Source organism: Saccostrea cucullata, unplaced genomic scaffold (assembly GCF_032062105.1).
Source record: "Saccostrea cucullata isolate Sc308-1 unplaced genomic scaffold, CSIRO_AGI_Scuc_v1 ctg109, whole genome shotgun sequence".
Lineage (NCBI taxonomy): Eukaryota > Metazoa > Mollusca > Bivalvia > Ostreida > Ostreidae > Saccostrea > Saccostrea cuccullata.
Window position 1 is genome coordinate 270,697 of NW_026931028.1, and position 13,544 is coordinate 284,240.

At 35.1% G+C, this 13,544-nt stretch overlaps 1 protein-coding gene across 1 annotated transcript; it reads right to left on the bottom strand.

Moving 5' to 3' along the window:
- Positions 1-345: 345 nt before the first annotated feature.
- On the bottom strand, positions 346-6,345 carry LOC134231079 (uncharacterized). The gene is made up of 7 exons (XM_062712980.1): positions 6,233-6,345; positions 6,007-6,145; positions 3,117-3,195; positions 2,643-2,822; positions 1,638-1,723; positions 673-751; positions 346-563 (listed from the first exon to the last, which is right to left on the bottom strand). Exons 1-7 carry the CDS (start codon positions 6,343-6,345, stop codon positions 346-348), a joined length of 894 nt encoding a protein of 297 aa, XP_062568964.1.
- Between the last annotated feature and the right edge of the window lie 7,199 nt (positions 6,346-13,544).

The window sequence follows — 13,544 nt, forward strand, 5'->3', positions numbered from 1 at the left end:
TTTTGCGATCTCGTCTTCCGACAATTTGTCAGATTTCCATGTATACCGTGCAATCACGCTCCGTTGTTAAAAGATCCATATGAAACAGAATTTATTCACAAATTTCGAGAACATTTAGATACCGGGTATATTGATGACGTCTTATCATTCAAATTTTACTTCCAGCCATATGTCGACTTGATATATCCCAGTGAACTGGAAGTGAGGATACCACAGTCTGACACATTTGTTTCATATTTGATATTTTATTCCCGTGTAATTTTCATTATTCCTAGTAGACAATTATTCAATTGGCCGCATTGTAAATAGGCGTCTTCATTACGTACAAGGAAATGCTGATAATGTCTAGTAATCTGCTTCACACAGAACAGTCAACTTTGTGTCTTTATATTCATCGTCCCATCCGTTTTTCTGGATTCTGATGTCCCACTGATTGAGCAAGGCATTGTCAGGTTGTCCTGGAATCCACGGTGCAAATCCAATTCTAAAACCCGGCGACCAGTAAAAGGCTCGGTAAGGCCAGGGTGCGTACTGAGCATATCCCGATATCCAATAGCTACCACCTAAAACAAAGAAATAGAAAACAAAATGAACCCAGACAAAGTTCCCAATCTGTTGAAATTCTTTTAATTGATTACTGAATTTTTTTAATACAGCTCAAAAAATTCCTACTGATATGCGGCTGTAAGGTGTACCATTCTTTCGAGGTTTCAATGCGGGAAAGATACATTCCTCTGTTTGTACAAAGAGCCTGAAAGAAGCAGAAAAATGGTCTTTAATTACCCCAAACTGTCGCTCCAATCCCGGATTTACAAGTGGCCACTGATAAATTTACTTGTTTAACGGGAGGCCCATGGACCACAATGCTCACCCGAGTAACTATCATAATGGCCTATCTGTACTTCATCAGCAGGTTCTTTCTTTGATCATAAATTATGGGTCCATTCTACATCAAATGGGTTAAGGTTTGAACAAATTTCAATCTTACTACCTCAGGATGCCTCTACATTAAAAATACTAGTATAGTTATGCTGTTGCATTTGCCGTTCTTGAGAAGACTTTTATCTAATATATAACATGTATATTCCTGTTAGTTTGTAATTGTGTAACGTCAATCCACTGTTGTGGCCTTGCACTCTCCCCAAGGATCATCATTTTAACAAAAATCTACACTTCCCGAGGATGTTTTCTATGTAAAAATTTGATCCAATGTTGTGCATCCCTTCTCCAAGGGTCCTGATTTGAACAATCTTGAATCTACAGTACTAGTATGTGATTGAGCTTTCACCTATGTTTCATGTTAACTGGTATAGAGGTTCTTGAGATAAAGATTTTTAAAAGATGCCACCAAATTTTCAAGAATTCAAAATTATCTCCCCTTGAAAGAGAACGAGGGACTGTCTGTGAACAGAATTAAATACATTTTACCCAAAGATGATTTTTGGCAAGTTTGGTTGAAGCAGAAGTTCCAGTAAAAGTAACAGAAAAGTGAAACATTATATACAGGCAATTAATTATGACAGATAACAGACAGATAAGAAAGACAGATGAAAAAAGTTTTGAGATTTTGACTCAGGTCAGCTGAAAACTATACACATACCCTAGAGAGAGAGAGAGAGAGAGAGAGAGATCCTCACGTTTGCATTTGTGCGCGTTGCTTTGACAGTTGTAAAGAAATAACACCAAGTCCCTATCCGCCTGTTTCCATGGACAATACAAATATCTGAAATTAAAACTGGGCAATACAAATATCTGTAATTAAAACTGCACATACTGAATGGACATTTACGCCCTAATTACTTTGTTTCTAATGTTTTAAGAAATGTCATATGATATGATACAGAGAGGTCAGAAAATTAATCCAATTTCCAAATTTCTTCAGTTTTATTCTGATTTTCTTCATTTTCATTTTCAACGTTTGTATCAGAAAACACAGAGCATTAGCTCGCTTTTTACCCACTTCATACATATCATGTACTACTATTAGATGTATCTTTCGTATACAAACAATTACATTTGTACATGCAAGCAAGTGCTTTCTCTTTGCCAAAGTGAAAAGTAACGAAATCCATCGAAAATGAGAAAAAATAATTTCCAACTATCATGATTTTTTTTTCAAATAAGTGGCCAATTTCGGCCGTTACCATAGATGTCCGTAAGAATCTGACAGCTAGTTGCCCTACAAAAATCATTTTGTAAATAATCAGTAGTTTTTCTTAGATACGTGCTTTCTCTTTCATTTTTAAGGTACAGTGGGGCCTTTTGCCATGTTCTAAATTTTGTATTTACTCCCATCCAGTAAATTCAAAATTTACAACATGGCACTTGGTTTTTACAAGCCGCCTCTCCCCAAAAAATATTTTAAGATTCAATTTTACAAAAATTCAAAATGGAGCATATGTGCTAGCTACTAGTATTTCATAGACAGATAGTTTTAACATATTCGTTCATCTCCTAATTTTATTTATACCTACACTCGATAAATAATCTTGTTAATATTGATTAAAAACATCAATATGGTGCATATTAAAGATATTTCCACATATAGTTAAGTAATTTCTCACAGCGATAAGAAAAATCGTAAATCTAATATATAACCACCTGTAATTAATTGATAACACAGATATTATGTCCAGTTTTACCTATGCACTGAAAGATTACTTCTGACCATTTTCCATTATCCTGGCATGTGGTATAGGATTCCCAGAACCCTATATATCCCACGGAACACGTATAGTTGTGGGTGTGTCCAATAGGGAAGGGGCCCTCGGGAGGGGTTCCCTCGGAGTTTAATACAACAGGAGGAGAGTTACACTTCTTGTCTATAATTCATGAATTTGAGATGTTAGGAGATCTATATGTTTAGTACACATTTTAAAAATTCCAAATGTTTCAAAATTATTTTCAGGATTATACTGGTAAAGACTTCACAGATGAAAAATTTTAATTGTCATTGACTTCGTCTAGTATACTTCTATATATATTATCAAAAATAAATTTTCCAAAAATAAAATTAATCAATCTAATGCAATATTTTCTGGCAAAAGTCCTCTATTTAAAAAAAAATGTTATACATCCAATTTTAGTCGTTTTAGCAGTATTATCAATATACCTACCAAATATTGGTACACAGATCCCACCTAGGCACATAGACATGTTTTCGCAGGAGTGGTGAAAACAACCATCATTTACGATCTATAAAGAGAAGACTGGGTTTATAAAATACGATCTTTGGTGACATACGCCAGTAGAAAACTATAGGAGAGGGAGAAATCTTTACGTCGTTATTGAAAAAGAATGCTTGGAAGTCGTCTGAGGAATCAAGACTTCATCAGTGTCTGTGTATGGAAAAGACTTTGTGCCAGAAACTGGTCATTCTTTTAAACACTTTGAACATTATATTCACCCCGAATTTTTTGTAAAAAGCTCCGCTGACAGGTAACAATATTATTGCTATTAGGTCATTCCAGACAGAACTGCATATATCCAATATCACGTGCCTGAAATTCCCCTCTTCATACTTTTATTATTCATTAAATTTTTATTATGTATCTCTCTCTCCGAATGCAGGGATTTAATATATGGTGCTCGATTCCTTTCAATTTTTACGCGCCCGGATCGATAGATCCGAGGCGTATATTGTTTTTGTCCTGTCTGCCTGTTTGTACGGAAGCCCATTTAGGACCTATCAAAAAATATTTTTGAATTCGTTATAACGAATTTTAGAATTCGTTATTACGAATTTAATTTGTTATAACAGATTCATTGAATTCGTTTTAACGAATTTAATTTGTTATAACAGATTCATTGAATTCGTTATAACGAATTTAATCTGTTATTACAAATCTATTGAATTCATTATAACGAATTTAATCTGTTATTACAGATTTGTTGAATTCGTTATAACGAATTTTATCTGTTATTACAGATTTCTTGAATTCGTTATAACCAAATTCTTGAATTGGTTATAACGAATTCAACAAATCTGTATTAACAGATTAAATTCGTTAAAACGAATTCAAGAAATCCGTAATAACAAATTAAATTCGTTATAACGAATTCAATGAATCTGTAATAACAAATTAAATTCGTTATAATGAATTCAATGAATCTGTTATAACAAATTAAATTCGTTATAATGAATTCAATGAATCTGTTATAACAAATTAAATTCGTTATAACAAATTCTAAAAATCTGTTATAACAAATTAAATTCGTTATAACGAATTCTAAAATTCGTTATAACGAATTCAAAAATATTTTTTGATAGGTCCTAAATGGGCTTCCGTATGTTTGTCTGTTTGTCTGCAAATTTTAACCTTCGCCATAACTTTTGAACCATGAAAGATAGACTGAGACTTAATATTTGGTATGCATACTTCACTAATGAAGCTCTTTCAAGTGACACCAAGGTTAATGACTTTGTGACCTTGATTGTGACCTACGAGGGGTGATCAAAAAGTTCGCAAACTATCTCTATATCTACGAAACCACAATTCAGATTAGGATGAAATTCGGTATACACATAGCCATACGCAAGGTCTATAAATAGCATATGCTGAATAAAGTTTCTCTCCTTGTTTGTGACGTCACAATGTGAAAATGACGTCACTATTTAGGTCACTTGTGACGAAAAATGGTTGTCTCAGTCGAACTCGTTCACTAAACGACTGTACAATTTATTGTAATATCTTAGAAATCCCTCTAAAGTATCATATAATAATTTGTACACAGTTTATTGAGATAAATGAGTTCCTATAAATTCAATTAATGATTGGATTAATCGTTTTAGTGAAGGAAGGCTGATGGTTAAAAATGATACAAGTTTGTCATCTTGCCCAGTGAAAGCAAGTTTGAAAAGATATGTATTAATTTTTTTAATTAAGCAATTTACTATCAAAGACCTCCAATTAGCACTTTGAAAAATAGTTGAATATTTGAACAATGATATAAGTATTAAATACCTAAGATATCGTTTACTTTAGATTTTAAACATATTAGATATGATAAAAGGATGCACCCATTCTCTATCCACCTTGAATAAAGGTCTCTCCTGAGACAGAAGATTTGTGTTTTAATGGTCGCCATGCTTATTTTTGGAAAGGATGTTATTATCCACCCATTCTGTTGCCGAGATATGACCATTTCTGACAAATTAACTGTTCTTGTCATAAAAATTAACTCACATGGAAAGAAATATAAAACTCGGAAAAATCTTTTAACTATTGTGACAGAACGCTACGGAAGGAGTCACGTGATTCGCGCATGCCCAGAACGGTGGTTGATGTGCATTAAAATCGGGGAGGATTAATTTAAAATATAATCAACATCAAAACCAAATATTATTTCTTGTATGGAAGTTATTCAATTAGTTTGCGAACTTTTTGATCACCCCTCGTACATGCTAAAAATAGCTTTTTTCTGCAAACTTTAACTTCGCCATAATTTTTGAACCATAAAAGATAGAGACTTCATATTTGTTATGCATACTTCACTAATTAAGTTCTTTTGAAAGACACCAAGGTCAATGACCTCATGACCTTGAATGTGACTTTTATGCTAAAAATAGCATTTTTGAACCTTCACCATTACTTTTGAACCATGAAAGATAGAGACTTCATATTTGGTATGCGATATTTTGGTATTTGATATTTGGTATACTACACTAATCAAGTTCTTTCAGAAAACACCAAGGTCAATGACCTTGTGACCTTGACTGTAATCTTTATGCTAAAAATAGCTTTTTTCGAACTTTGTTGCCGCCGGGCGCATAGTGTTTCACAAACACATCTTGTTTTTTTCAAAAATCATAAATTTTTACCTAATTATAAAATAAAAATAAGGCAAATTAAAGTTCAATATGCATTGTACTTCATTTAAAAATAACATGTAATGCATTTTCCAAAATATGCATGTAGTTAATTTATGGTTGACAACCCACTTCCTAACTCTTGGAACCTACAATTTTTTTAAATCAGATTGTAAAGCATTTAAATGAAAGGTTACCGCGAGAAAGTCCTCCTTCGGTATATGAGAGGTGTCGTCAGATGCCATCAACAGACCGGGTTCCTCTACAGCGGATCTTACATTTAATCGGCACGTCTGTTGATCTCGGTTCAAATCCACAGAGCGACACATCGAAAACCTGGAACACAAATCTAAACACGTCCAAAGGTCGGAGGTTGACAAAACTTTAAATGCATGGCCCGTCCCGATCGTTGATTTTGAATACCTGTCAAATTCGTGCTTTATAGGGAGTTCATTTTGACATCCACCATTGCAAAGGTGCAAGAGTTCCAGTGTGTATAAAACAAAGAGCATGCTCTCTTTGTTAGGTACTCTCATTCTCTAATCTGTTTTGTTGACTAATAGAAAAACATAGGTAATCAGAGATTACAGAGCTCACCTCAACGAATGTTGTCTTTAAGTAAGGCAAAGTCACACAATTAACCAACAAAAAGTATACATTCCATAAATGAAAATATTTTTAAAAGCAATTTTGATCTGATACTTTGAAATAGACCTACATAAAAAATTTAAACTACTTCTTCTTCATGAAAATGTAATGAAAATCCAGCATCTGAAGCAAATTTGAGAGTTTTCATCTCTTGATGCAGCATTTGTGAAAGTTTGGTTTATACAATATTATATAAGCCTTATAGTTTTTGGTAATAGACCTGCAACCATAACTTTTACCTTGTCTATTATCTGAAAAATGTATGTCCAATTCAGCATCCGAAGCAAGTCCATTAGTGTGCATACTTAGATGTATCATCCATGCAAGTTTGCTCATTATAGGGCTCATAGTTTATTGGAAATGAAACATGCATTAAAACTAACATTTTCACTCATCCACAAAAAGTAGGTCAGATTCAGCTTCCGAAGCAAGCCTGGAAGTATGCATCCTTAGATGTATCATCTATGCAAGACTGGTCATTAAAGAACTCATAGTTCCTTGGAAATGAAACCTGCACCAAAAACTTTTAACTATTCACTCAACCGGAAAATGTAGGTCAGATTCAGCATCCGAAGCAAGCCTGGTAGTGTGCATCCTTAGACGTATCATCCATGCAAGTTTGGTCAACATAGGGCTTAAAGTTACTTGCAAATGAAACCTGCACCAAAAACATTAACCTGTTCGCTCAACTGGAAAATGTACGTCAGATTCAGCATCCGAAGCAAGCCCGGTAGTATGCATCCTTAGATGTATCATCCATGCAAGTTTGGTCAACATAGGGCTTATAGTTACTTGGAAATGAAACCTGCACCAAAAACTTTAACCTGTTCACTCAACTGGAAAATGTAGGTCATATTCAGCATCCGAAGCAAGCCCGGTAGTATGCATCCTTAGATGTATCATCCATGCAAGTTTGGTCAACATAGGGCTTATAGTTACTTGGAAATGAAACCTGCACCAAAAACTTTAACCTGTTCACTCAACCGGAAAATGTAGGTCAGATTCAGCATCCGAAGCAAGCCCGGTAGTATGCATCCTTAGATGTATCATCCATGCAAGTTTGGTCAACATAGGGCTTATAGTTACTTGGAAATGAAACCTACACCAAAAACTTTAACCTGTTCACTCAACCAGAAAATGTAGGTCAGATTCAGCATCCGAAGCAAGCCCGGTAGTATGCATCCTTAGATGTATCATCCATGCAAGTTTGGTCAACATAGGGCTTATAGTTTCTTGGAAATGAAACCTGCACCAAAAACTTTAACCTGTTCACTCAACCGGAAATTGTAGGTCAGATTCAGCATCCGAAGCAATCCCGGTAGTATGCATCCTTAGATGTATCATCCATGCAAGTTTGGTCAACATAGGGCTTATAGTTACTTGGAAATGAAACCTGCACCAAAAACTTTAACCTGTTCACTCAACCGGAAAATGTAGGTCAGATTCAGCATCCGAAGCAAGCCCGGTAGTATGCATCCTTAGATGTATCATCCATGCAAGTTTGGTCAACATAGGGCTTATAGTTACTTGGAAATGAAACCTACACCAAAAACTTTAACCTGTTCACTCAACCGGAAAATGTAGGTCAGATTCAGCATCCGAAGCAAGCCCGGTAGTATGCATCCTTAGATGTATCATCCATGCAAGTTTGGTCAACATAGGGCGTATAGTTACTTGGAAATGAAACCTGCACCAAAAACTTTAACCTGTTCACTCAACCAGAAAATGTAGGTCAGATTCAGCATCTGAAGCAATCCCGGTAGTATGCATCCTTAGATGTATCATCCATGCAAGTTTGGTCAACATAGGCCTGATAGTTACTTGGAAATGAAACCCACACCAAAAACTGCACCAAAAATGTTAACCTGCTCCAAAAACATTAACCTGGTAATTCCTTTGCTGAAATTGCAGCATCTGAAACTTTGTCTGGTACAATAAAACACACTAAAACCATTTTCCATGCATGTCTAATCAGTATAGGACACAGAAGTAATTAAAAAGAAAACTGCTCCAAAAAACTTAACCTTAACCTGGGACGCCGACGCCGACGCCGACGCCGACACCGACACCGACGCCGACGCCGAGGGTATCACATAAGCTCCCCCCAACTTCGTTGAGGTGAGCTAATTATGAAAACTGTATATTCTTATGCTGTTCTTAAACAATGGATAATGAGTATTGAAATGAGCTCGGTAACGCCTGACGCGGTCCATCTACCGTGCACTTGGTACTTTAAACAAAAAAGCTTGACATAAATTATTCAATATTCAATCAAATATCTTTTCAGCCATTTATATCCGAAACCATATTTTCGCCGTCCACTGGGATACATGTATATAACGCTATGACAGAACTTCCTATAAATATATTTTTAAAAAGTTGAATATTAGGCCGCGGACTAAAGTTCTAATTAACCAAAAGACAAACAACATTAAGTGTCCGTTGAGTTATAACTGTTTTATTTTATGTGGGCTGTGTTGATTTTATGATGAACTGTTTTCTATAACAAGGGAAATTTTTCACGCAGAGGAGTTGGGCGTGTATAAGCAGATTTAAAGTCTCTCAGTGTGACGTATTTTGCTGAAATTATACATCATACCAATTTGTTTTATTTCCAATTTGTATGCTATGTTTTTCATGTTCCGAACACAGGCACTTGTTTCTGAAATTAATTTTTAACCCATAGTAATAATATTCCAAAACAAGTGCCTGTGGTTCCGAAGTATTGTTTATTAATTTTGGTTTTTAGCCTGTATTGTGTTGAAAAGAACGGGCGAGATACTATTGATCAGCAAATTTTCCCGACCCTTATTTTCGCGAGATAGATATTTACTTTTAATATAAGTCAAAATGTTCACGAATTGTTATTACTATTCCATATACAGTCTTTTAGAATAGTAATTTATTCGAGAATGACATTTTCGCGAGCACACTATCTAATTTATGCGAGAATGACATTTTCGCGAGCACACTGTCTCGCGTATTTACGCGAAAATAAAGTCTTCTGGAACCGGTTCACTAGAATTAAGGAAACCGAAAGGCATTTCAACATGTATAAATATACAATTCAAACATTATTACACAACATAATTTTATTTTTTTTAATAATCAATTTTATGAATAACCAGGCTACATTCTATACAGTTTCGATGATCAAAAACAAAAACAATGTAAACGTGTCCAATGACCAAAGACAATACAAATATGCAAAGGTTGAAGGCCAAAATCACGCCCATTCTCTGAGAAGAAAAACTCTTGGAGGGTCATTAGACGACAATGTTTTCCCTCTTAGAGTGGACAGTTTGAAGTCTATTACCTACTTGAAACATCGTCTCCTTTGTTTTCAAAATGTACTCTCATGGAACTGTTTCTCTTTCATTGAATAAAGTAAGTATCGTCTATGTTTTAGACTGTGTAAGATAAAGGTTAATAATCAAAAGAACTTTACAATTATTCAAATAACTGAATAAAGAATATTTAACCACAAGGCATGAGATTTGAACATAATTTTCTTACTTTATGCAATATCAATGTTTTAAGTTATGATACGCGATTTTACAATGGTATGTATTTAAATTTGAATATAATTATTTATTAATATAGTTTACCTTCAATTCATCTCCTGCATACGGGGTTTATATCTCTCACTTGATTCGATACACAAGAGCATGCTCTACGTATGAACAATTTTTAAAACGGGGTAAGTTATTGACAAACAAGTTGCTGACAGAAGAATATCAGCAGTCTCGTTTTAAGTCATCATTTAGTAAGTTCTATGGTCGATACAATAGCACACTGCACATTTCTCAAAATATATGATCATGTATTCTCTCTCGCAATGTAAATAAAACATATGCAAGAATATCATCCAGTTCATGTATAATAAATTAACCTATTAATTATTACACCCCCTGCAAACAGAGTTCGGGGGGTTACAGGAATCACCTTGTCTGTCTGTGCAAACGTGCGGTTCATATCTTTCTTGCGGAGAAGCATTAGAATCTTCTACCTCACATATAGATTACTCATGACCTAACGGTTTGTCATTACCTTGACTCAAGGTCATTTGGACAAGTTGAAGGTCACTGAAAGAAAAAGTTCAAAATCCGTGTCTGGTCCATATCTTTCTTATGCAAAAACGAATCTACAACTTCACACAAAAGTTTTCTTAAGACCCGAGGGTGTGGCATGACCTTTACCCAAGTTCGAGGTCACTAAAAGAAAAAGTTATAATCCTGTCCATATCTTTCTTATGAATAAACTTGGTGAGATCCCATTTTACACAAAGATTGCTTATGATCTAAGGGTGTGTCAGAACGTGATCCAAGGTGAGTTGTGCAAGTTCAAGGTCACTGAATAGAAAAGATCATACTTCGTGTTCTGTCCATATTGTTAATATTGATATTGAATTAGGCTTTTCCTAAGTTTCATTCATTGAAATTTTTTAATGATCAATTACAAGTAAAAAAAAAAAGAGGACCATGGGCCACATCGCTCACCTAAGAAGCTTTGACTATGCTTTTCTTAACCAAATTTCCCCCTTGCAATACATATTGTGACCCCATCGTACCCAGTGGGTCATAATTTGGACAATTTAGAATACTCCATGATGCTTCCACATAAGTTTCAGATTTTCTGGCCAAGAAGTTCTTGAGAAGATTTTTAAAGTTTTTTTCCCCTATACATTTCTATGTAAAACTTTGATTCCCTATTGTGGCTCCGCCTAACCTCCGTGGGTCATGATTTGAACAATTTAGAATCTACACTACCCCAGGATGCTCCCACATTAGTATCAGCTTTTCTGGCCCAGTGGCTCTTAAGAAGAAGACTTTTAAAGATTTTTCCTGTATATTTCTATGTAAAACTTTGATTCCCTATTGTGGCTCCGCCCAACCCCCGGGGGTCATGATTTGAACAATTTAGAATCTACACTACCCCAGAATACTTCCACATAAGTTTCAGCTTTTTTGGCCCAGTGGTTCTTGAGAAGATTTTTTAATGACCCCACCCAATTTTTGTCTTTTCTTGGTTATATCCCCTTGTGAGAGGACCTGGTCCTTCATTTTAACAACTTAAATTCCCCTTCACCCTAGGTTGCTTTTTACCAAGTTTGGTTAAAATTGGCCCAGTGGTTCTTGAGAAGACGATGAAAAAGTGAAAAGTTAACGACAACGACAGAAAACAAACAAATTTTGATCAGAAAAGCTCACTTGAGCCTTCGGCTCTCAGGTGAGCTAAAAAGGTGTATAATTGTCCTCCCAAAAACCACAGGGAAGGAAAAAAGAATATAAGGCACCAGGCAGTGTTTCAAGGGGGCAAAAAAAATCTGATCAACATTTTGCACAAAAATTTAAATTTCAAAAAAGTGTTTTAATAAATATCATTCTTAAAAAGATTAGGGTCATAATTTGTAGAATATTTATGATCACGTACAAAATCCAAATACATTTTAAAATTTGATTTCGCTTACATGTGATAGCAACCTCACAAAGTCAGGGGTCTTTTGTCAACCCATTGCCAATTCCCCTCACAAATTTAATTGAATATCTTCCAGGCGGACTGAAGCAATGACTTTTCAGAAAACTACAAAACTTGTTTTTCCTTTCTCTCAACCAATCAAATTAAGCCTTTTGGTGACAAACAAATGCACAACACTTGCATTTAAGGTAGGATTCTTCTCATATTTTTTGTATTCAAAAATTAATGAAATTTTCAGAGAATCAAAAAAAATAACATCACTATGTGATAGTATCAGATTAGTTTTGACCGTTTCATATTAGAGTCAAGGTCAGGTCAAGGTCATTACCTTTTCCCTGGACATTAAGAATAAAAAATTACTGCATCCAATCATGCGATACCTTCTTTTTCAAAAATTAAATGTTTTTCTTTTTGCATAAAAAGATATTTATACCATAGAGGGTCTATAAGATGATATTACTAAATTGACATGAATATAAATTTAACACAAGAGGCCCAGGGGCCACAGTGCTCACCTGAGCACACCAGCTAGGAAAAAGCAAATATCAGTTCAGAACTGAAAGTTTGCTGAGGGGGGGGGGGGGCTTAAATTTTAACCCCCTAGGGGGTCATGATTTGAACAAACTTGAATCTACACTATATGAGAATGATTCCACATAAATATCACTAATCATGGCTTTGAAGTACTTGAAAAGTTTAGATTTTAAAAGATTTCCCTATATATTCCTATGAAAAAATTTGATCGACCATTTTGGCCCCACCCTACCACCGGGGGGTCATGATTTGAACAAACTTGAATCTACACTACCTGAGGATAATTCCACATTAGTTTCATCTTTCCTGGCCCAGTGGTTCTTGAGAAGAAGATTTTTAAAGAATTTTCCTATATATTTCTATGTAAAACTTTGGTCGGCCATTTTGGCAATGCTCTACCCCCAGGGGTCATGATTTGAACAAACTTGAATCTACACTACCTGAGGTTGCTTTCATATAAATATGATGAATTATGGCTTTGCTATTCTTGTCAGAAGATTTTTAAAGAATTTTCCTGTATATTTCTAGGTAAAACTTTCGTCGGCCATTTTGGCCCAGCCCTACCCCCGGGGTCATGATTTGAACAAATATGAATCTACACTACCTTAGGATGCTTCCATGAAAATATGATCAATTATGGCTTTGCTATTCTTGAGAAGAAGATTTTTAAAGAATTTACCTATATATTTCTATGTAAAACTTTGGTCGGCCATTTTGGCCCAGCCCTACCCCCGGGGGTCATGATTTGAACAAACTTGAATCTACACTACCTGAGGATGCTTCCATATAAATATGATGAGTTATGGCTTTGTCATTCTTGAGGAGAAGATTTTTAAAGAATTTTCCTATATATTTCTATGTAAAACTTTGGTTGGCCATTTTGGCCCCACCCTACCCCTAGGAGTCATGATTTGATGGAATCTGCACTACATGAGGATGCTTCCATATAGATATGATCAATTATAGCTTTGTCATTCTTGAGAAGAAGATTTTTAAAGAATTTTCCTATATATTTCTATGTAAAACTTTGGTCGGCCATTTCGGCCCTGCCCAACCCCCAGGGGTCATGATTTGA

Coding starts and splice junctions, on each gene's coding strand:
- LOC134231079 (XM_062712980.1), bottom strand. CDS start 6,345: ATGAGAGTACCTAACAAAGAGAGCATGCTCTTTGTTTTATACACACTG. Junction 3,196..6,006: donor CGAAGGAGGACTTTCTCGCG/GTAACCTTTCAT, acceptor TTCTCTTTATAG/ATCGTAAATGATGGTTGTTT. Junction 1,724..2,642: donor AGTAATCTTTCAGTGCATAG/GTAAAACTGGAC, acceptor TTTTAATTTCAG/ATATTTGTATTGTCCATGGA.